The following is a 24,669-nucleotide window of genomic DNA, read 5'->3' on the forward strand; positions in this document are numbered from 1 at the left end:
CAATAAGAAAGCAGTGAATAAACTATAAAGGAAGGACAATTACTTTGATATCATTAATAATATATAGAAACAATCAAAACGTTACATTATTAATATATGCGTACATATTTACGACAAACTGAACTTTTTGTTAATAAATTTATGGAGATTAAAGAAACACTGACTTGTTAACGTGTATCAAAACAATCAAACATATAACAGAAACACTTGTGTGCTAAAATTTATGATGGTTTTATCAAATAAAATCCCAAGCCTCACTCCTTGTTTATATTGGGCCGTGCTCTGTCAAAAAGGGGTTAAATGCATATGCGTAAAGTGTCGTCCCAGATTAGCCTGTGCAGTCCGCACAGGCTAATCAGGGACGACACTTTACGCTTATATGATATTTTTTGTTTTAAGAAATTCTCTTCTTAGCAAAAATCAAGCTGAGGCGGAAAGTGTCGTCCCTGATTAGCCTGTGTGGACTGCACAGACTAATCTGGGACGACACTTTCCACACATGCATGAAATGCCCTTTCCACAGAGCGAGGCTAATTGAATATTCGTAGGTGTAACAATGTGCTGGTGAATACACTTGTCATCGATTGTTAGTTCTTCATTGCCGATACAGTAACCCGTAAATCATTGATGTCTAGTTCTTCATTGCCGATAAAGTTACAAGTCATTGATTGCTAGTTCTTCATTGCCGAAAAAGTTACAAGTGAGCCATTGATTCTTCATTGCAAATGAACTTACAAGTATGTCAAGAATTTTGAAATCTGGTAATCAAAATACTGAGGAACGTTGACTTCCGCAAACACTCAGTCAACATCGCAAAACATGCGGTAATTTCTTTTTGTGTTGCAAATTATGCATGAATGAAGATTTTTGACTAACGTAATGTACATGGATTTCCGAGAATGCCAGGGATTAAAAACTGAAAGCTATTTAAGAAATGCTGGCATTTTATTGCCCGGATAAGGTTCCGAGACAATACACGGATTAAGGTCATTAGAATGACATTATATGACAGCATCTTTCAATAAGACATTAACACAAATATGCCTGACCCACGGAGAACCTAGACCTTAACATTTAAAATATGTCAAATACACATTTGGTTACCCTCCCGCTTCTGTCATGTGGAGAAATATTGGAATTCGCATAAGATTTCAAAACAACAAAATGTATTACAAACGTAAACAAAAAACTACATTACACAAATAAAATACGAGCTAATGTCCCTTTGCAAAAGATTTATGTTTTCTAAAAAAACAGGATGGAACAAGAGAGGAATTGTGTATAAACCACAGACAAACATGTAGCCTGTTAAAAAAAAATACGTATTTTTTTCTTTGATTAGTGCACTTTGACATGACAGTGCAATCAAATGTGATTACTTAGTAAGCCGTTTTTTTCTCAATTCGCATGCTGAGAAATCACTGTTTTGCTTTGTGTCGATAACGTAGTCCGGTAAAAAACGAAGTTTATAGAAATGCGATTAATACCAAACATTTTTACGTCAGATGATATGACTTTCTAGATGTCTAAAGGTTGTGAATAACAACAATAATGGCATATATTCACAGTTGGAATTACTAAATTCAACGCTTGCCTGTTCTTCAGATTGGAAAAAACATATTTTACACATTTGTTCTTCTATAAACGTGTGGTTTTGCAATAAATAATTAAGAGAAGATTACAGTTACGAATGGTGTTTTAAAACAAAGAAAACACATATTCACAGTTAAAATATTGGAGATTGACAATACTTGTTTACGATTAATATAACAGGATTACCAATCCCTTATTTTGCGTCGTATTTTGCCAGATTTTATTCACGTCGATAACCTGCTATGGAAACGTTATTTCGAGATCGGAAGAATAATCAGGAGTCTGTAACGCATTCCAGCGAGCATTTGAAATAACGAAATACGTGTAATACTTGCACAGCGCCTAAAATGATGTTAGTTATTTATAAAAAAAATATACAATAAAAAAGAGAGAAATTGTTAGCTGCTCGGAGGATTGGCCTATTTTAAGAATATTTAACTAGATTTAAGAAAAACAAGCGCCCTATTGTCCAATGTTCACCTCATCCGATTAAAAATGAGTTGTAGTTTACCACATATTTTGCCATGCTTTTCACGTGAGGGTACATTTCATATTGTGAAGTCGTATTATTTCTTAAACGAAAAAGTCATTTTCCATTTAGTTGTCCTGATTTTCCAGTTTTCATTTAGTTGTTCTGATTTTTCATTAAGTTATACTTATTTTCCATTTAGTTGTCTTGATTTTCCATTAGTTGTTTTGCTTTTCCATTTAGATGTTCTGATTTTCCATTTAGTTGTTCTGATTTTCCATTTAGTTGTCCTGATTTTCCATTTACTTGGAAACTGCATGATTAAAACTTAAACATTTTGACATTTATTTCGCTCATCGAAAATCGCTTCTGAATAGGAAATGTCACCCAAATAGATTCACTGTTTAAAAACAACAAGTGGGTACGGCAGCATACGGTAAATGAGACTACATCAAGTGCGAACAAATGTCAAGGTAAAATAAAGAAGGTAAAACCACATTAATTTGTTTTAATAGGCTGAATATATTGGCTGCTGTTGGTTGGTCTGCTATCTGTTAAGTAAAGACGTACATTTATAAATCCTGACAGAATGGTATAACTGGTTGTGGAACAATACATTTTTTGTCCAATGTTATAACTCCATAATCCATTAATTACAAATATTAATACAAATCTACTTACAATTTAACTAGAGTCATGAACCACTGATCGGATTGTTAAAATAAAACTTAGTTGGTAAAGAACTTGACTTCTAGCCCAAAAATTGTAAGTTTTCACCCGAGTCGGGCTTGTGTAAATACTGGCTATATATGGACCGCGCTCTGTGAAAAGGGGGTTTGGTGCATGTGCGTAAATACTGGCTATAATATGGACCGCGCTCTGTGAAAAGGGGGTTTGGTGCATGTGCGTAAATACTGGCTATAATATGGACCGCGCTCTGTGAAAAGGGGGTTTGGTGCATGTGCGAAAATACTGGCTATAATATGGACCGCGCTCTGTGAAAAGGGGGTTTGGTGCATGTGCGTAAATACTGGCTATAATATTGACCGCGCTCTGTGAAAAGGGGGTTTGGTGCATGTGCGTAAATACTGCCTATAATATGGACCGCGCTCTGTGAAAAGGGGGTTTGGTGCATGTGCGTAAATACTGGCTATAATATGGACCGCGCTCTGTGAAAAGGTGGTTTGGTGCATGTGCGTAAATACTGGCTATAATATTGACCGCGCTCTGTGAAAAGGGGGTTTGGTGCATGTGCGAAAATACTGGCTATAATATGGACCGCGCTCTGTGAAAAGGGGGTTTGGTGCATGTGCGTAAATACTGGCTATAATATGGACCGCGCTCTGTGAAAAGGGGGTTTGGTGCATGTGCGTAAAGTGTCGTACTAGATTAGCCAGTGCTAATCAGGGACGACTCTTTCTGTTTTTATGTTGTTGTTTTTTTTGTTTAAAGAAAGTCTCTTCTTAGCAAAAAATGAAGTTTAGGCACAAGCTTATTTGGGACGACACTTTACCCGCAAGCATTAAACCACCTTTGTGCACTTGGTTCTGATAAACCGATTAACCGCCTAACCTTTACAGAAACGGTGACAGAAGATTAACTTGCCGCCGTTGTAATTATGACGGATAAATACAGAGATGACGTCATCAGCATACAGGATTTATTTTACAGAACGAGTATGTTTTGATACATGTTGTTTTAATCCTATTAGTATGGCTCTGCTCGACGCTGTTGTGCTCCTTTTATACGGTAAATTATTCCATCAATTATAGTCGTAATATATTAACAATGAGTATTTTACTTACAGCTTGCGTCTTAACAAAATGTTTTGTGGCAAAGCTCTTTCTAACACAGAATTGGATCGATGGGACGATAAGTAGAGAAATCAAAGTGGGTCGTATCAACATGTTCAGAAATCAAAGCGCTGTACCGATCACTACGCCAACCGTACAACCCTCGCTGCGAATTTGATCTACCTAATCTCTTCATAGCCTCAGATTATGATTCTACCTGACCGTTTTATAGCCTGTGCTTTCTCTGCTGCATACATCTATGCCGCACCATTTGGGTCAAAAGTACAAATACGCCAACAGCTAAAAATAGATGTCACCACGGTGACAAAATTGTTACCGCAGTGACAATTTTGTCACTGCGGTAACAATTTTGTCACCGCAGTGATATCTATTTTGTCACTGCGGTAACAATTTTGTCACAGCGGTGACAAATTATAACTGTTGGTATATTTTCATACCTGCTGTTATATTTAGTTGATTGGGGCAATTTCCAGCCATTTTCCTCGTAACAAACCGAGATTTTTTCAAGAAAATAATTAAATATTTAACAATAGTTTAAAATAAAATCAAAACGGAAGAATAAGGATAGTTTATAAGTTTATTCATATGTTTTTCATATGCTTGTGTCCTTTTGTCCAAAGTTTCACCGCAGTTACAAATATATCGCCGCAGTGATAAATTTATGACCGCAGTGACAAAATTGTCACCGCGGTGACAATTTTGTCACCGCGGTGATTTCTATTTTTAGCTGTTGGCGTATATGTACTTTTGGCCCAAAGGGTACGTCATATTATGTACATCACCCGATACGACTCGAGTTAGTCTGTTCAACAGGCCTTAGGTTAACGGAGTTGGGCTGTATGGACAGGCAATGGTATTACCAATCATACCATTTGGTATGGGGTTAGCCTCTAGATAACCTGGCTCAAAGATCTATAAATAAATAGTCTATTTATAGATAACGAAGGAAAAGGGATTAGGCTGCGGTATCTCGATCTTCTCGATTATGTATTAAAAATTATGAAAGAAAAACGCCCTTTTAGGTCTTAAACCAATAAAGAATGGAAATATTGGTTTTAAATTTATATTTAATTCAATCAATTTAGAACATTTTAAGATTGAATATAATAAATACTAAAAAAGTGAATCTTGTTACCGCGTGGTTTATTTGTAATACCTGTGAAAAGTACAATAGATTCATAATATTGAAAAACACTATTCATTTGTTGATACATGTAGTTAAATTATATTTAAGTATGCAATAGCAAAAATAATAACAAACAAGAAGTGTGACCGTAATTTCATTTAATTTTTTTTTAATTATTTACCGATCTAGTTATCTAATTATTAATTAATTCATTCATTTATCGTTCCATCCATCCGTCCGTCCGTCCGCCCATCCGTTTGTTTGTTCGTTTGTGCGTTTGTTTATTGTTTGTTGGTTGGTTCGTTCGTTCGTTCTTTGGTTCGTTCCTCTGCTCGTTCGTTTGTTTGTTTGTTCTTTTGTTATTTCGTTCATTTTTTTGGTTTGTTCTTTGGTTAATTCTTTTTTTCGTTCGTTCGATCATTCATTCGTTCGTTCGTTCATTCATTTATTCATACATTTATGTATTTATGTTTTATGCTTTTTTTGTATTTAATTATTTATTCGTTCATTCATTCATAAATCTTTCCATCCCTTCGTCCGTCCGTTTGTTTTTTCGTTACTTTGTGCGTTCGTGTGTTTGTTCATGAGTTCGTTCGTTCGTTCTTCCATCCATTCATCCATCCATCCATCGATCCATCGATCGAACCTTCCTCCCTCCCTGCCTCCGTCCCTCCCTCCATCGATCGAACCATCCTTCCTCCCTCCCTCCCTCCCTGCCTCCGTCACTCCCTCCCTCGATCGATCGAACCATCCTTCCTCCCTCCCTCCCTCCCTTCCATCCATCCATCCATCTATCCATCCATGCAGCCAGCCAGTCATTTATTCATTCATTCATTTTTTGTTGTATTTAATAATTTATTTACTTATTTTGTGTTCAACTTTTTAGCTTTTTTAAAATTCATTTATTTTCTTTTTAAATATCTTGGTGTAACAAACATACAAAATAAAATAAATTAAACTCTTCCAAGATATTATCGGGATGAATCTTCTGACCAAGTTTCATGAAGATTGGACAGTAAATGTGGCCTCTAGAGTGTTAACAAGATTTTACTATAGCCATATTAGGAAAACTGCCCGCCCCCCCTTGGAAGCCATTTTTTTCAAGCAAACATAATTATTTTCAAACTCATCCAAGATATCATTAAGACCAATCTTCTGACCAAATTTCATGAAGATTGGACAATAAATGTGGCCTCTAGAGTGTTAACAAGGTTTTTACTATAGCCATATAAAGCCATATAAGGAAAAATGCCCCGCCCCTGGTGGCCATGTTTTTAAAGCAACCAAAACCATTTTCAAACTCATCCATGATATCATCGAGACAAATCTTCTGACCAAGTTTCATGATGATCAGAAAATAAATGTGACCTCTAGAGTGTTAACAAGGTTTTACTATAGCCACATAAGGAAAATAGCCCCGCCCCCGTGGTGGCCATGTTTTTCAACCAACCGGCATCATTTTTGAACTCGTCCAAGATATTATTGGTATGAATCTTCTGACCAAGTTTCATGAAGATAGGACATTAAATGTGGCCTCTAGAGTGTTAACAAGATTTTACTATAGCCGTTTATTGCCATATAAGGAAAAATGCCGCAACCCCTTGGCAGCCATGTTTTTCAAGCAAAGGTTACTATTTTTGAACTCATCCAAGATATCAGTGGGACAAATCTTCTGAGCAAGTTTCATAAAGATCGGAAAATAAATGTGGCCTCAAGAGTGTTAACAAGGTTTTACTATAGCCATATATATAGCCATATAAGGAAAAATGCCCCCGCCCCTTAACAGCCATGTTTTTCAAGCAAAGGTTACCATTTTTTAGCTCATCCAAGATATCAGTGGCACAAATCTTCTGAGAAAATTTCATAAAGATTGGACAATAAATGTGGCCTCTAGAGTGTTAACAAGGTTTTACTATAGCCATATTAGGAAAACTGCCCGCCCCTTGGAGGCCATGTTTTTCAACCAACCGGCATCATTTTCGAACTTGTCCAAGATATTATTGGGATGAATGTTCTGACCAAGTTTCATGAAGATAGGACAATAAATGTGGCCTTTATAGAGTGTTAACAAGATTATACTATAGCCATATATATAGCCATATAAGGAAAAATGCCCCACCCCTTAACAGCCATGTTTTTCAAGCAAAGGTTACCATTTTTGAACTCATCCAAGATATCAGTGGCACAAATCTTCTGAGAAAATTTCATGTAGATTTGACAATAAATGTGGCCTCTAGAGTGTTAACAAGGTTTTACTATAGCCATATAAGAAAAACTGCCCCGCCCCCTGGCGGCCATGTTTTTTCACTGATCTGGACCATTTTCGAACTTGTTCTAGATATCAATAAAATCAATGTTTGACCAAGTTTCACGATGATTGGGCAAAAATTGTGACTTCTACAGTGTTCACAAGGTTTCTCTATAGCCATATAAGGAAAACTGCCCCGCCCCCTGGCGGCAATGTTTTTTAACAGACCGGAACCATTTTTGAACTCAACCAACATATCATTTAGACAAACATTTTGACAAAGTAACATGAAGATTTGGCATCAAATGTGACTTCTACAGTGTTCACAAGGTTTTCCTTTTTTTTGACCTAGTGACCTAGTTTTTGACCCAGCATGACCCAGTTTCGAACTCAGTCGAGGTATCAATGGGAGCAATGTTCTGACCAAATTTCATGAATATCAGACAATAAATGTGGCCTCTAGAGTGTTCACAAGGCAAAATGTTGACAACGCACGATGGACAACGGACAAAAGTCGATCACAAAAGCTCACCATGAGCACAACGTGCTCAGGTGAGCTAAAAACACATGTTCTGACCAAATTTCATGACCAAAAATGTGACTTCTAGAGTGATTACATGTTTTCACTATAAACATATAAAGAAAACTGCCCCTCCCCCTGGCGGCCATGTTTTTTTACCGATCTCGACCATTTTCGAACTCGTCTGAGACATCTATGAAACCAATGTTATAACCAAGTTTCATGATGTTTGGACAAAAATTGTGACTTCTAGAGTGTTCACAAGGTTTCTCTATAGCTATATAAGGAATACTGCCCCGCCCCCTGGTGGCCATGTTTTTCAACGGACCGGAACCATTTTTGAACTCAACCAACATATCATTTAGACAAACATTTTGACAAAGTAACATGAAGATTGGGCATCAAATGTGACTTCCAGAGTGTTCACAAGGTTTTTCTTTTTTTTGACCTAGTGACCTAGTTATTGACCCAACATGAGCCAGTTTCGAACTCAGTCGAGGTATCAATGGGACAAATGTTCGATAAAGTTTCATGAAGATCGGACAAAAAATGTGGCCTCTGGAGTGTTCACAAGTCAAATGTTGACGGCGCACTATGCACTACACACGACGGACAAAAGGCGATCACAAAAGCTCACCATGAGCACAGCTCAGGTGAGCTAAAAAGGAAAAACATCAGCACAAAATGACCCCTTAATCCCTAAATTCGCTCATCTGAGTTAAATGAAATGTAATAGCCTAGGTGACTCATTCTTGTAGAATAATTTTTCAAGTGCAGTCATATTTTTACAAAATACTTTGAATTTTTTAAACAAGCTTCAAATGGAAATCTACTCCATTTTATGGCTACTTTAACAAATATCATAATTGATTAAATAAATCTAGCTTGGTATTTGAATTCAAACCTCCAATATATTTGTGAAATATTTATGATATTGTACAGGATTTAAGCAAAGATTCTTGCAGAAAAATGTTGTGTCAAACAGATTCTTCCCTATAGCCATATCAGAACAGGCCCCTTCTGTTGTATCTACTTTATTCAACAAATCAAAATTTGGCGGATTTTTAATAAGACAAAAAGGAATGAGATCAATAAACAACAAATGACCATAAAAAGGTCACACAAGCGTTTCAGGTAAGCAAAGACAAGCTTCGAGCAAAGTGTTTTCATTATCATTATTATTAGCAGAGGTAATCTATTTTATCATAAGTTGGACATTTTAACAAAAATTATTTAATGTGATGAATATAACCGTATCCATAAAAGTAGCCAAGAAACTATGTTTTCTTATCACAAATAAAAATTCATATGTTTAAAGAAAATTGCTACATGTATAATATAAAACAAGAGCTGTCTACATAGGATGACATATGCCCCCAATAAACGCTTTGATAGAAGTTATTGAAATGCACTAAGTGACCCCGTGACCTAGTTTTTGATCAGGCATGACCCATATTCGAACTTGACCTAGATATTGTCTTGATACAACTTTTGACCAAGTTTGGCAAAGATCAGATGAAAAGTACTTCAATTAGAGAGCGGACACCATGCTAAATCCTTGAAATGCACTAAGTGACCCCATGTCCTAGTTTTTAACCCGGCATGACCCATTTTCAAACATGACCTAGATATTGTCTAGATACAACTACTGACCAAGTTTGGTAAAGATCGGATGAAAAGTATTTGAATTAGAGAGCGGACAAGTGTTACAGACTGAAGGACATTGCAAAAACTATGTACACCGTTTCTTCGAAAGGGGGCATAAAAACAGGTTTCCCATTTTCAAAATAGTCTTTTCTTTGCATTTCTTTCACATACTCAAAGTGTAAAAACATCTACTGAATATTATAATTCCCCTTGATAAATAGTAGAAGCCGCCAAATTGGCTTCATTCGATAAATTACTTAGGTTGGTATAGTTCAAATACTGTTTCGCGTAAAATGGCACAGAAATGGAGGTGGGACCATTATTCTTGGTGCCTGTTGAGAGGGCATTTTGAGAGACCAAAGGCACTGAGACACTTTCAATGTAACCTGATTGGGTGTATGTGCCCGCAGTGCTGTCTTGAATGGATGACGTTGCATAATTATCAATCTCCTGATTAAAGTGTTTTAAGATAATTCTTTTGTCCTTAGTTTGTATGATTCTGTTTGGTTCCTCAATACCCGTCTGTGAAGTGCTGTAACTGAACACGCTGCTTTGTTCAGGTATGTGAAGGTCGTACACGGAATTTACTGCCGAAATTGATTCTAGACCATTTGGACTCTCTGGTACAAGAAAAATCGTCCCCGAGTTAGAGTGCTCCATTTCCATAACAATCTCATCGGGCGAACTAGTACAGTTAGTATTCGCGTACTGAATCATTTCCGTCGCAGCGTTTTTATTCACCACATGTTTACGTTGGACCTGTTCTTTTCTCTTTCTCAACACGTGTTTTACTGCTGCACCACTACCGCTGTGATGCTGAGAGACGTTTTGGACAAACTGTTCCGTTCTGAGTATTTCCATTTCTCCCGTCCCTCCCTTATCGAGTTCCTCCTTCAATCTTTCAACGTCTCTGGGAAGTATCAATGTGGGCTGCTTAATACCCAGACGTCTGTTGGCCTCGTGTAAAACTTTGAGCTGCTCTTTAACAATGGCCCTACTCATGCCATGTTTCTTCTCCATGTGTATGAAGAACGGCGTGCACTGGTTGAAGGCGTGCGCACAGATGTGACACTGGTACATCTTGATGCCCGTGTGAATGCGCTCATGCCTTCTCAGCGATGTTTTGTCTCTGAACTTGCGATCGCAGTAGTTGCAGGGGTGGGAGGCATCAAAGTGTGTTGCCAAGTGGGCCTGCAGGCCAGAATGCTAAAATTGTACAAGAAACTGTTTAACCCTTTATCACTTACATGTAGATATGTATTTTGATAATTTGTTGTCCCTTAGAAATATGCATTTAATTAAAGACCATTCTTACTGTATAAAAGTTTAAAAGGCATTATTTCCAACCCTTAGATCCTCATGAGCAGCAAACAGCATAAAACCTGACCAGACTGCTAGTTACTTGCAGGCTGTTCTGATTTTATGCTGTTTGCACATAGCCATTTTTACAGCCGGAATGCTGAAATTGTACAAGAAACTGTTTAATTGAAAATACTAATAAGAGATACTGTGAAAACATTATTATTTGTCAGGCATTTATTTTCGTCTATTTCATTAAGTGACGAACTTAAAGTATAATGAATAATAATGTCCAATGTTTCAACGAAATAAAGACTGAATTACCGTAGGCATGAGACATTAAAATCCAACGTAATCTACGCTTACATACTTAGTCTGTTTTTTAATCAAGATAAATCTAGGTTTGACACAAAAGGGTGCACATTATACAGTGTACTTAACTGACACATCACGTTGCTGTGAAACGCTGAAGCAGTTCAGATATGGAGTAAATAGTGCTGTGCTCTGCTAAAACTGGGCTTTATGCAGATGCTTAAAGTGTTGTCTAAGATTAGCATGAGCTAATAGTAGAGCCTAATCTGGATTTTTGTTGCAGAGAGACTTTCATTAAACAAGGTTCATAAAAGCGTTAAGTGTCGTCCCTGACTAACCTGTGTTGACTGTGCAAGCAAATCTGGAACAAAACTTTACCCACATGCAGTAAGCCCAGTTTTCTAAAACGCAACTCAAAACTCTATTGTACTTTTATTTAGTTCTATTTCAGAAAGTTGCAATTGCGTTGCTTCAGTGATTACTAAACTATTAGTTGTTATTCTTTAGTAAACTGTAATATAAATTAAATTTGAATTGCCATGGCTATGGCCATCTGGTAAATATTTTTTAACTCTTAGGCATTTTGTGATTAGTTCTCTGTCAGGTACATGTACATGTATGATAATACACGTACATGTATGATAATCCATAACATTTATTTTTAGCGCATAGCGCTTTCCATTGATTGTTCAAAGGTGATGACCTCTTTTCTTTTTCAAATGCTGTGTTTTATATATTGTATAGTCTGATATTGTAAGGACCATGGATTACACACCAGTTAACTTTTTTGACGTTTCATTTTTCATTCACTACATAAAACACCAAATATCAATGTAAGAAAGACAAAAAAGTCCCACTATTATAAAAAATCTGTCAGTTATCTCCCTTGACAAAATGAAAATGATTATTTCATTGTAAAACATCAAAAGTGAATACAATTTGTTTTCTTTCACAAAAAGATTTAGAAATATAGGTAAATGGCATAGCAACATTGTCAATTTAAATTATAATTCAGACAAATACTTCAGCATTCAAAAATAAGAACTTTACTGGACTACGATCTACTACGCAGGATTAGAAAGCATTTTATACTCAAAACAAGAGGGCCTGAAAGGCCCAAAGTCGCCCACCTAAGATAACAAGTTATTATTGCGACAAATCTTCTGACCAAGTTTCATGAAGATCAGAAAATAAACCTCTAAAGTGTTAACAAGGTTTTACTATAGCCATATAAGGTAAAATGCCCCGCCCCCTGGCAGCTATGTTTTTCAACCAACCGACATCATTTTTTTAACACTTCCAAGATATTATCGGGATGAATCTTCTGACCAAGTTTCATGAAGATCAGACAGTCAATGTGGCCTCTAGAGTGTTAACAAGATTTTACCAAAGTCGTATAAGGAAAAATGCCCCGCCCCTTGGAAGCCATGTTTTTCAAGCAAACATCATTATTTTCAAACTCATCCAAGATATCATTGAGGCCAATCTTCTGACCAAATTTCATGAAGATTGGAAAATAAATGTGGCCTCTAGAGTGTTAACAAGGTTTTACTAAAGCCATATAAAGCCATATAAGAAAAAATGCCCACCACAGCGGCCATGCTTTTTTACCGATCCGACACATTTTCGAATTCAACCGTCATATCCAGAAAACACATGTTATGGGCAATATTATCATGTTCTGACCAAGTTTCATGAAGATCGGACAATAAATGTGGCCTCTAGAGTGTTCACATGGCAAATGTTGACGGCGGACAAAAGGCAATCGCAAAAGCTAACCATGAGCACGTTGGGCTCAGGTGAGCTAATAAATATATGTAAATTTACAAATTTCTCTCATGAGATTTGGTAACATATTGTCAAGGACCCTGTGATAATATTGCCCAAGACAGAACCTAAGGACATGGAGACAAAACAACTTGGCCTGATACTGAACTGTCTATATACACTCATGATAACCCTGTCCTACTCGGAAGCAAAGTAAAATGGCTATGTGCAAACAGCATACAACTATAACAGCCTGTGAGTAACTGGCAGTCTGTTAAGGTTTTATGCTGTTGTCTTCTCATATGTTATTGTATCTAAGGCTTGGAAATGAAGCCTTTAAAACTTGAATCTATTAAGAAAGGTCTTTAATTAAATTTTACTTTCACAAATGCGTCAAAATACGTATATATTTTTTTTAGAGAAAATTCCAAGGCCCGTGTTTTTGGCCAAAAGCAATATACCGGAACAACACTCAAACTTGATCTGCAAGTCATTCAGGCAGCCTCAAACACAAAAAATCAGATAAATATCCGTAAGTGTTTTGGGAAAAACATTATTAATCGAAATGTCGGTAAGATAGGCGGACGGACAAATAATATTTTTCACCCTACCGGAGGCATAAAAAGATGCCAATATGATACATAAGTTGACACATAATATTGAAGAGAACAGTTGTGTATTTGTACCTTGAAGAACCTGCGCTCGCAGTGCTCACACTGGAACTTAGTGAGACCCATGTGAATATTCTCCTGATGCTGCAGCAGAGACTTGTTGGTCAGGAACCGCTTGTCACAGACGTTGCAGACATGCGGACGATCGCCTATAAAAGTTTGAAATACATTAAAGACCACCCATGAACATTCATCATCAGTCTTCACCTTTACCATAAGTGTAATTTCCCAGGAAGAGTGCATAGTTATTCGGACTAAAATTATTTATGTTCGTAGTCTTTTTGCAAGAGAACAACTCTTTTTATCCCATCATCAGACGTGCATTGTCGAAATAAACCACTGTGGAATATATTTTCCTTTATTTCTGCAATGCTGAAATATAGCTGTCAAGCGCGGCAGACTCTTATATCAGTCATGTGTGGAGGATGGTCATATTACTGGGAATCAACTATAAAGTAACCATTCTTAGTAAAACCGAATCAGATTCAGCAAAACAAACAATTTGATACCAAGATGTAATATATTTTAAACACAAAATGCAACACAAAAAGCAACAAGAGATGTGTTTGTCAGAAGCACAATGCCCCCTATTGAACTGCTTTGAAATAAAATTTCAATATTTCATTTGGCAGGTTTAGAAATTATCTCAATTTAAAAGCTTATTACTTCCCTTGGATTGTATTTTTTTACTTTTGACCTTGAAGGATGACCTTGACCTTTCACCACTCGAAATGTGCAGCTTCATGAGATACACATGCATGCCAAATATCAAGTTGCTATCTTCAATATTCAAAAAGTTATGACCAAACTTTAACCAAGGTTAAAGTTTTGGGACACACACAATGAATGCATGACAGACAGCCGAGACAGGCCAAAAACAATATGCCCCCGATCTTTCGATCCGGGGGCACAAAAAAACTTTTTTACAAATATTAAAAGTGCTTTCTCACAACGTCATTATTAACATGTCAAAAGACAAAAGTCATATTCTTTCCCGCTAAAGCTGCAGTTTTTTAGTATTTTTTTTTTATTATTTCTTTTAAATCGAGGACGTAGAGGTGTGATAAACATTTAAAAATAAATATTTTATTGACGCATGTGACCCACATTCTAACTCATGCAAATATTACCAAAATCAACATTCTGACGAAGTTTCTTCAGTCATCAATGTGGCTTCTAGAGAGGTATCAAAGTTTGCCCAAGATTTTACCTGGTTACATGTACACTGTACCTAGTTTTTGAATTCATGTGACCAAGATTTTAACTCGGCCTAAATAAAGTCAATAACTCGGCCTAAATATAGCCAAGAAAAACATTCTTACCAAGTTTTATGAAGATTGGATGAAAAATAGGGTGTCTAGAGTGGTAACAAGCTAAAAGGTTATGACATACAACTGGCAACATACATGTACATGTACAACGGACTCTTGACACAGACTGACCACAATAACTCACCATGAGCACTTGGTGCTGAGATGAGCTTTATAAATGAAAACTACAGTTTTGTAAATTTTAAAATATTCTTTTCCTATTCCAGTGGAAAAAACATTCATGCACACCCAGTGATTTTTCCCTTCATATTTTATGCCTTTCTGATTGGGAAAAAAGTTTGACAGACCATGAAATTTTGAAAAATTAAACATTATTAATATGATTATAAACAAGACTATTGCCAAGCAATAAAAGTCCCCTAACGGTGAAACTCCACCATTTTCAGCAATATTTCTAGTCTATTTGTTGCCATAGCAACCAGAAATCTTGACATAGAAACAAAATCTCCATATTGCCATCTATCCATGTGTCAAGTTTAATGAAAAAATATGAAGAACTTTTTAAGTTATCGCAGGATTCATCCATTTGCAGCAATATTTCTAGTCTATTTGTTGCTTTTTCTAGTCTATTTGTTGCCATAGCAACCAGAACTCTTGACGTAGGAACAAAATGAAAAGAACTGCATAATCTCCATATTGCCATCTGCCCATGTTTCAAGTTTCATGAAAAAATATGAAGAACTTTTAAAGTTATCGCAGGATCCAGAAAAGTGTGACAGACTGACACACTGAGCGAAAAACCATAAGTCCCCTCAAGTTTCACCAGTAGGGGACTAATAACAGCATACCAATTGTTTATAAGTGCATGTTTAACTGCTTTCTAAAATGTATATTTAAAGTGCTTGGGAATTACATTGCAGTATAATAAACTCAATCAACCAATTATTGAGTTCGTTGGAAAATATTAGCATAATTTTTCTGAAATTTCGGTTAGATTTGGGGAAAAAAAATTACTGTTTGCCATTGGGAAACAGCATGTTTTTACTTTTTGCAATTGAGAAACAGTCTGTAAGAGGCTGTAATATTGGGCAAAACAAGAGATGTGTTTGTCAGAAACACAATGCCCCCTACTGCGCCGCTTTGAATTAAAAAAAAATAAAAAATTATAACATCCCTTTAAAAAGTATTACTTCCCTTGTGAAAATGATATGTACCTGCCAAATGATATAAAATAGAAAATAATCTCCCTTTAAAGCTTGTTACTTCCCTTGGATTTTGTTTTTGACCTTTGACCTTGAAGAATGACCTTGACCTTTCACCACTCAAATTGTGCAACTCCATGAGATACATGTACACATGAATGCAAAAATATCAAGTTGCTATCTTTAATATTGCAAAAGTTAATGTTAAAGTTTTCGGACGGACGCACAGACTGACAGACGGACTGACAGTTCAACAGAATCAACTGCTATATGCCACCCTACCTGGGGCATAAACAATCACTGACACCATTGCTATTTTTAATAGGTCTTCAGACAGTTAATATAACAGGGCAATAACAAAGAAATCAAAATTATCACCACACCTTTATGGTTGGCAATATGCACTGTGTAATCCTTCTTTGCACTGAACTGAGCGGGGCAGAAGGAGCATTTGTATTGTTTGGTGTCTCGGTGTGTCAGCAGGTGCTTGTTCAGTTGCTGGCGACTGGTGCACGTCTTTCCACACTTCTCACACATCACGTCTACTGCTGGCGCTTAACGTAACAATAGACAAACAATTAAGTGCTTGCATCCAGTGGAGTTTCCAGAGTAACTAATTTTTTTAATAAGATCAGTATGAAATACCCTCTAATTTAATACGCTGCATCTGTATGTACTAGAGTTCTGTATCTCAATAATTTTCCTTTTAATGTACATGCAAATTGTATTTGATATAATCAGACTTTGGAAGACAGTTTCCCTTGCTGAAGCAAACATTCATTCATTCAAACCAGTGTAATGTCGCTATGATAGAAATAGAACTATTAAATTTTGAACCCATACCTTGATGTTGAAGTTGATGCCTGGCCATTTTCGTCTCCCAGATGTTTTTATTGCAAATTTTACAAAACACTCGTTTGATTGGCTCTTTACTTAATACCGGCATTATAATTTCTGCATTTGTCTTTTTTACCTTATTTTTACATAAATGTCTCTTCCTCGAGTTCTCTTTTGACTCTTTCTGTTCTTTTGTCCGATGTTTTCTCTTTATCCCAGTGTTTTTGCAAGAATTACCTAGATTAGGTTTATGCATGACAAACTTTTTATCAAACCCTCCCAAATAGCAAAAGCCTTCTGGGTTTGAATCAGTAACAAGTCCATACTCCTTGGCTTCAGATTTTTTAGCATCAATTTCAATGTCCTCCTCCACATTGTTATCCATTTCTTTGTAACCGGTATCTTCATTGACTGTTGGATCAATCACCATGCTTGCTTCAGCTGCCATTGGATCACTGTTGACACGTGTTAATTCAACTTTTATTTCGGAAGGCTGGCAACCATTTATACTTGTACAAAGGTTCGGTTGCTTTCGTTTCCGCTTTAGTTTCACATTTTCTGGCCCTTCTTTTCCAAACATCAGCACCTTTACAAAGCTGGAACACTCCTCACTCTTTCTGCCACTTTCATTCTCTAAACCATTAACCTCTTTGCCCTTTCTATGTATTTGTTCAAGTCTCTCACTAACTTTGTCTTCATTCACTTCCATTATTTCTACGACTTCATCAGGGCGTCCATCAACCATCGTTAAATCAGTCTGACATTCAACAGCAGTGAACTCAACGCTGAAAGAGTAATCGGCAAGAAGTTCAGGACCGGTCTGGGCAAAGCTGTTGAAGGTTTCGAATTTTGGATAACCTGTCAAATTGACGTGGTCAAAGCGGTAGGAGCTCCCTAAAGAGTGGCTCGCCAAATGGACATGAAGCTTGCAAATCGTGCCAAACCGTTTCATGCAAGTTCCGCACGTATAAAAACACTTATGCACCGATTGGTTGCCTTTTTCACACTCACAATGCGTTTTAGTATTTTTATCTGCATGACTTATTTTTCTAGTGCTGGTTGATGTTTTTTTGGTATTGCACTTTGAATCATTACATTCACTTTCAGGTTCACGTTTACTTTCAACTATTTGGCCAATTACATCATCCTTATCAGTATAATTTTGACATTCATACTGACTTTTCCTTGGGCTGTCATTCTCACAACATATCAGAGCACTATTTTGACCATGACTGTTTCTTTCACTTTCACTGCTGTTTGCACTATTATTTTGATAAGCATTTTCTTGAGGACTAAACTCTGAAATTTGCTCAGATTTAAAACTCTCATAATTGTCCATAGGAAGTCCCATTTCTTTAATAGCACTCTCATAATTGTTTTCTTTCACAAACACAATATCTGTTTTCCTGTCCCCTGTTTCATTGGTTCCCTCTGATGATGACGACTGAACTTTAGTTACCCCACGTTGTGATTTCATCACAGTTGCAACACCCAGGGATCCACTCATGACCAAACTTGGACAATCTGTTAGTATCACAGTATCTCCATTTGTCCTGATGGCAAAGGTTCCTTCCTTGACAGCAGGCAGAACCTTTTGTCCAAGTTTTTGCAGTATTTCATCCATCTCAGCATCACTTACAGAACTGTTGCCAGTCACCCCTGTTGTACCTGATGCAGGTAAACTTGTCTCTCTGGATACTGATATGGGTTGGGTCAGGGTAACGCTGAAATTGAAGAACAATATACAGTCAATCTTGTATTTAGAGACCACTAAAGGGAGTAAACAAAAGTGGTCTCTTAATAAAATGGCCTTTAAATTTAAAAAAAAGGCCATTTGTGATGAATGGGGACCTTTGATTTTAAATCCAGATATCGGATTATCTCCTTTTGACACAGCGATCTCTGCCTTTGTAATCAAATGAATCTAAATATAAACAAGAGCACCGCCTTGCGGGTGCAGACCGCTCATCTATTTTCTTTTTAAAGGTGAAGGGACTCTCATTTTCAATCACAAAGGAGGGAGGAGTGGAGTGAAGAGGGGTGTATAGTGTGGGGTTGTGGACATTTATTACATTATCTTCCAAAAAAGCGAAAAAAAAAAAAATAATAAAAAAATCGGGGGGGGGGGGGTATAGTGTGAGGGTGTGGTGATAATTTGTGAGATGATCTTAAAAAAAAAAAAAAAAAAAAAAAAAAAATCAAAAAAAAAATTTGGGGTGGGGGGGGGGTGGGGGGTGGGGGGGGGGGTATAGTGTGAGGGTGTGGTGGTCATTTGTGAGATGATCTTATAAAAAAAAAAAAAAAAAAAATTAGGGGGGGGGGGGAGGGGGGGAGGGGGGGGAGGGCACGGGGGATGGTTTGGGTGAAGTCTATTGTGGTATGTCAGGTAAGAGTAGTTTCATCAAAGTATCAATCAAATCTAATCATAAATAAAGAAGTTATGGCAATTTTAGCAAAATTTAATAATTTGACCTTGAGAGTCAAGGTCATTCAAAGGTCAAAGTAAAATTCAAGTTGCCAGGTACAGTAACCTCATGATAGCATGTAAGTATTTGAAGTTTGAAAGCAATAGCCTTGATACTTCGAGTGGATCGAAACACAAAATTTAACCATATATTAAAAGTTACTAAGTCAAAAAAAGGCCATAATTCCGTAACAATGACAACCAGAGTTATGCAACTTGTCCTTTTACTGTACCCTTATGATAGTTTGTGAGTGTTCCAAGTATGAAAGCAATATCTATGATACTTTAGGGGTAAAGTGACCAAAACATAAATCTTAACCAAATTTTCAATTTTCTAAGTATAAAGGGCCCATAATTCCGTCCAAATGCCAGTCAGAGTTACATAACTTTGCCTGCACCGTCCCCTTATGATAGTTCATAAATCTTGCAAGTATGAAAGCAATAGCTTTGATACTGTAGGAATAAAGTGGACCTAAACACAAAACTTAATCAAATTTTCAATTTTCTAAGTATAAAAAGGGCACATAATTCTGTCAAAATGCCAGTCAGAGTTACATTACTTTGCCTGCACAGTCCCCTTATGATAGTTAGTAAGTGTTGCAAGTATGAAAGCAATAGCTTTGATGCTTAAGGAATAAAATGGACCTAAACACAAAACTTAACCAAAATTGTCAATTTTCTAAGTATAAAAAGGGCACATAATTCTGTCAAAATGCATGCCAGAGTTATCTAACTTTGCCTGCCCAGTCCCCTCATGATAGTAAGTAAGTGTACCAAGTTTGAATGCAATAGCATTGATACTTACTGAGAAAAGTGGAACTAAACGCAAAACTTAACCAAAATTTTCAATTTTTTAAGTATAAAAAGGGCACATAATTCTGTCAAAATGCACGCCAGAGTTAACTAACTTTGCCTGCCTAGTCCCCTCATGATAGTAAGTAAGTGTACCAAGTTTGAATGCAATAGCATTGATACTTTCTGAGAAAAGTGGACCTAAACGCAAAACTTAACCGGACGCCGACGCCAACGCCAACGCCAACGCCAACGCCGACGCCGACGCCGACGCCGACGCCAAGGTGATGACAATAGCTCATAATTTTTTTTCAAAAAATAGATGAGCTAATAAAATGAATAAAACAATTTTTTACTTAAATTCAGTTGTATTTGTTCTTTCTTATTCTAAATACAACGTTAACGGTTTGCACGAAGAATGGGTTTTTCAAACTCCAAACTCATTCGCGATTAAATGTACGTGCACTTTTACTCTTCGACACTTCCAATACCCAAATGTTCTCATTTAACGTTAATACTTTCCGTTTTGACATTTTAATTTCTGCATGTAAGCTTATATATATCTGACTCGATTATGGTACATAGTGAAATAAATAAAACGCCTTGATTTAAAACTAAATAAACACGCCTGAAATTTGCTAACACAAACTAATTAGCATAATAACAATTACATTTTTAACAGATTTCGCTACATGTTACTGATTAATAGTTAATTTTTTACACCTCTCGAGAACACTGTGAAAATGTTTGTAGCATCGGTGCATTGTTTCTGCATTAAAATCGGCGATCAAATTTGTCACTTAACGTCCCATATAGTAAACTCTTTAACCCGTAGACTGTTGGCAATACCTCACTGTATTATTCGACACCAATAATTGATACGCAGTCAGCATTAACACCTGTCAGAATCGGTCATCGAGACAAAGGAAATGGCTGGTGTGAAATCAAGACAAAGACGTAATCGTTCATGTTATCAGCTTACATGTAGATAAACAATCAACACTGATTTGTCCCTGAACGGTCAACAGATTTACCACTTTTTCCTTAAAGCGGTTGCTTAATTCAAGACTCGGGCATCAAAATACACTTAAATCGGCGGTCGCTGGTCGCGTAAGACAAAAGTCGCTTAATACAATATGAAAATATAGTAAAAACGCTCGGGCGGGATTTAATGTGGTCGCATAAGACAAAAGTCTCTTGATTCAAGTGGTCGCAAGCACAAGATTGACTGTACATTCAATTTTTAGCAGGTATTCTTGTAAATACACGTAGATGTCAATGTGGCCAGTAACTGTGTTATACTACCCAATTAATTCCCACACCCTTATAATGCCTTCACCCCATTTTCGAAAATGTTACACAAAGTTTAAATATCCATGCCCAGTGTTCGACACTAACGGGAGTCCGAGACTCCTAAAAATAAGGGTGGGACTCCTTGTTTTTGAGTCAAGGTAGTCCGTCGGACTCCTTCAAAATCATGTTTGCATTATAAACAAGGGACAAAATTGTCACAAAACCAGGTTTTCATTGTGAAAAAAAAATCTGATAAAGGGAGAAAACTCAAACTGAACTTTTGAAATGACCAAAAAAAATTAACCCCCTTTGTAATTTTTTTTTTTTAATCTATTTTTAGTCGTGGCGACCTTGACATTGGAGATATTGACGCGATTCTTTCGTGGGACACACCGTCCCATGATGGTGAACAAATGTGCCAAATGATTTTAAAATCTCACAATGAATGACATAGTTATGGCCAGGACAAGCTCATTTATGGCCATTTTTGACCTTTGAACTCAAAGTGTGACCTTGACCTTGGAGATATCGACGTAATTATTTCGCGCGACACACCGTCCAATGATGGTGAACAAATGTGCCAAATGATTTTAAAATCTGACGATGAACGACATAGTTATGGCTCGGACAAGCTCATTTATGGCCATTTTTGACCTTTGAACTCAAAGTGTGACCTTGACCTTCAGGGTCTTCCCCGGGCCATTTAAGCGCCCCTTGCCGGGGCGCTTGAATTTCGAAATCGGAGTCCCCGGGGCGCTTGAAATTTTCCGATCAGTGTATTCTTCAGTAAAAGAAAGTGGAGATTGTCCAAAAAAATCAAGGTTTCCCTATCAGTGTATCAATATTCCCTGTTTTAAAAGAGCACTCGATACCTACTTTCACAAGTAATCGCCATAAACACCACATGGGGTAATGGATAATCCACTGATAAGAGAATAGCATGACGCGCGTATCGACTATTCTAGCCACATTACACGGTCATTTAAATGCTGACAAGGATGTATCTGGTAACTTTCCAGTCGTCAAACTGTGAAGTTCATCGTCCAATCGGTTACGCGAATGCTTATGAGGGCGGGGTTAATTATCGACCATTATTTTTGATTGACGTAAGTAAGAGTTTATCGCAGCTTGATTAGCAAGAAGTTGTACCATTTGAGTAATATAAAACCGGTAATTAATACAGTACAGAACATTAAAGACGGTTTCGGGCATCATCAGCACACCTTTTTACTGTAAACAAGTGTTACCTATGACTCATAATTAATACGAGAAATTAATTGCAAGTGGTAAACAATTAATTATTATAGCGAGTAAGTTGTGCAAATGACTCCCGGTTACAATTATGTGGTAACAAATTATTTAATTCCAGTACATGTATATTTCAACATGTCCATTTATAGAACTGATTCACCTCGTTTTTCTGACATTTATTCGACACGTAATGCGCTTAAACAAATTTTCGTTGAATTAATTACGCACACTTGTAAATGTTTCGTCCGATAATCGATAGTTAGAAGACTGATGATGGCAACCGGCCGTGATCCTCGTGGACAACGTGAATTTCATGCATAATTCCGTCAAAACATCTATTCGACTCGTAAAGTGTGTAAACAAATTATCGTTGAATTTATAACGCAACGGTTAATATTTGTTGAAATCTCAAATGGGAATAATTAAATTTGAAATCCGAAACCCATTACCGTAAGTCGATGTTAACGCGTTTTTAATCCGAAACACACTTCCGAATGTAAATTTTACCGCAACGTTAAATATTTTTGCTTCAAATTAGCAGTGCAAATTTATTTTGTGTCGAATCTTTTTCTCAATTAAAAAGAGCGCGAAAATTATGCAGCATGTACAACGTCGCGTCTATTGCATACAAATGGCGTGTATTGAGCGTTTTAACAAGCACACAACAGGTCAGGGGATTGACGCATATTCAGAGGCAATATTTCATCAAATCTATAAAAAGTCACTTAAAAAATGGCAAGGTTTGTGTTAAAGAAATAACTGAAAGCTTTTATCGTAAATATTTACCAGAAAGAGATTGATAAAAACGGAATAAACGGGATTATCGGGAAATAAATAGAAACTTGAAAAATAGTAAGTATTCAGTAATAGAGTCGGGTTGAAACGTATGTATTGGGGAATCGTTCGAGTCGGGATTTTACTATCTGTGCGGAAAAGTTTTAAAACAATTAAACAATATAAAAAAATATATTTTTAAATGACTGGGGGATTTTTTTGAAGAGTCATAGCGCACCAAATGACGTCCTTTGACGCTGTTTTTCTTTGAGTTATAACGCACCACAGAACGTGAATTGACACGTTAAATAAAAAAAAAATCAACGTCGGGAGGGGATACCCCTCCAGAACCCACCCCCGGTCGGCCCCGGGGCGCCTGAACAAATTCCTGGGGAAGGCACTGACCTTGGAGATATCGACGTAATTATTTCGCGCGACACACCGTCCAATGATGGTGAACAAATGTGCCAAATGATTTTAAAATCTGACAATGAACGACATAGTTATTGCCCGGACAAGCTTATTCCGCCAGCCCGCCAGCCAGCCAGCCCGCCAGCCAGCCAGCCAGCCAGCCCGCCCGCATTCGCCAATCTAATAACCAGTTTTTTCCTTCGGAAAACCTGGTTAAAAATACCTCGATTTAATTAGTTGTTTCATGAAATAAGAATGTCCGAACTGTTGCGTATCCGAAAAATATGTATGAGACTTATTATTCGTCTCGAACTCGTCGACAAATCAAAACAATCTGAAATAATGTATTTGGTTCCCTGTCGCATTTTGTGCATGTAGTAGTAGGGGAACTTCTAGAACATGCAACGAATCAACCCGATCGTTGCCGTTTTTCTCTCGGATATTTCTGCTACAGTAAACAAGCTTTCGCCAAAATTCTCGTAATACTAAGAACTCACGATACAGTGCTTACAAAATGTATTAGGGCCGTAAGATATACTCAAGGTTTTGTCAATAATTGTTTACATCAACAACAAATATGGATCGTTTTCTGGTGGGCTATACGCCTCCAGAAAGAAAGAAAAAGGTAAGCGACAGCGCCGATTTGTCTGACAAAAAAAGGCTTATGAAAGTAAGCGAGAACGATCTTTTCAAATGTTCTGGAAGACCAACATAAATGGTTAGATTACAATGACGAAAAATGACCATGACTTGTTCATTGTGCTGCATGTATGAACAAAGTTGCAGTTTTGTTAGTTTCTGCAACAATCTGAGACTATTGTTATTTTTGGACTCCCAGAAGTTAGTTCGGACTCCTAAATTTTAGAAGTTAGGAGTCCAAAGGACTCCTTGCTCAGATAAGTTAGTGT

General features: G+C 36.9%; 1 protein-coding gene across 1 annotated transcript in view; it reads right to left on the reverse strand.

The window, feature by feature from the left end:
* Positions 1-8,788: 8,788 nt before the first annotated feature.
* LOC127860079 (RE1-silencing transcription factor A-like) overlaps positions 8,789-24,669 on the reverse strand; it is a 50,920-nt gene continuing 35,039 nt past the window's right edge. The window contains exons 2-5 of the mRNA XM_052397868.1: positions 16,783-18,500; positions 16,323-16,493; positions 13,482-13,615; positions 8,789-10,623 (exon numbers count right to left, since the gene is read on the reverse strand). Coding sequence (XP_052253828.1) covers positions 9,616-10,623; positions 13,482-13,615; positions 16,323-16,493; positions 16,783-18,400 — 2,931 coding nt within the window. The 5' untranslated portion in view covers positions 18,401-18,500 and the 3' untranslated portion in view covers positions 8,789-9,615. The remainder of the gene's footprint in view (positions 10,624-13,481; positions 13,616-16,322; positions 16,494-16,782; positions 18,501-24,669) is intronic.

The sequence above is a fragment of the Dreissena polymorpha genome, chromosome 15 (assembly GCF_020536995.1).
Source record: "Dreissena polymorpha isolate Duluth1 chromosome 15, UMN_Dpol_1.0, whole genome shotgun sequence".
NCBI lineage: Eukaryota > Metazoa > Mollusca > Bivalvia > Myida > Dreissenidae > Dreissena > Dreissena polymorpha.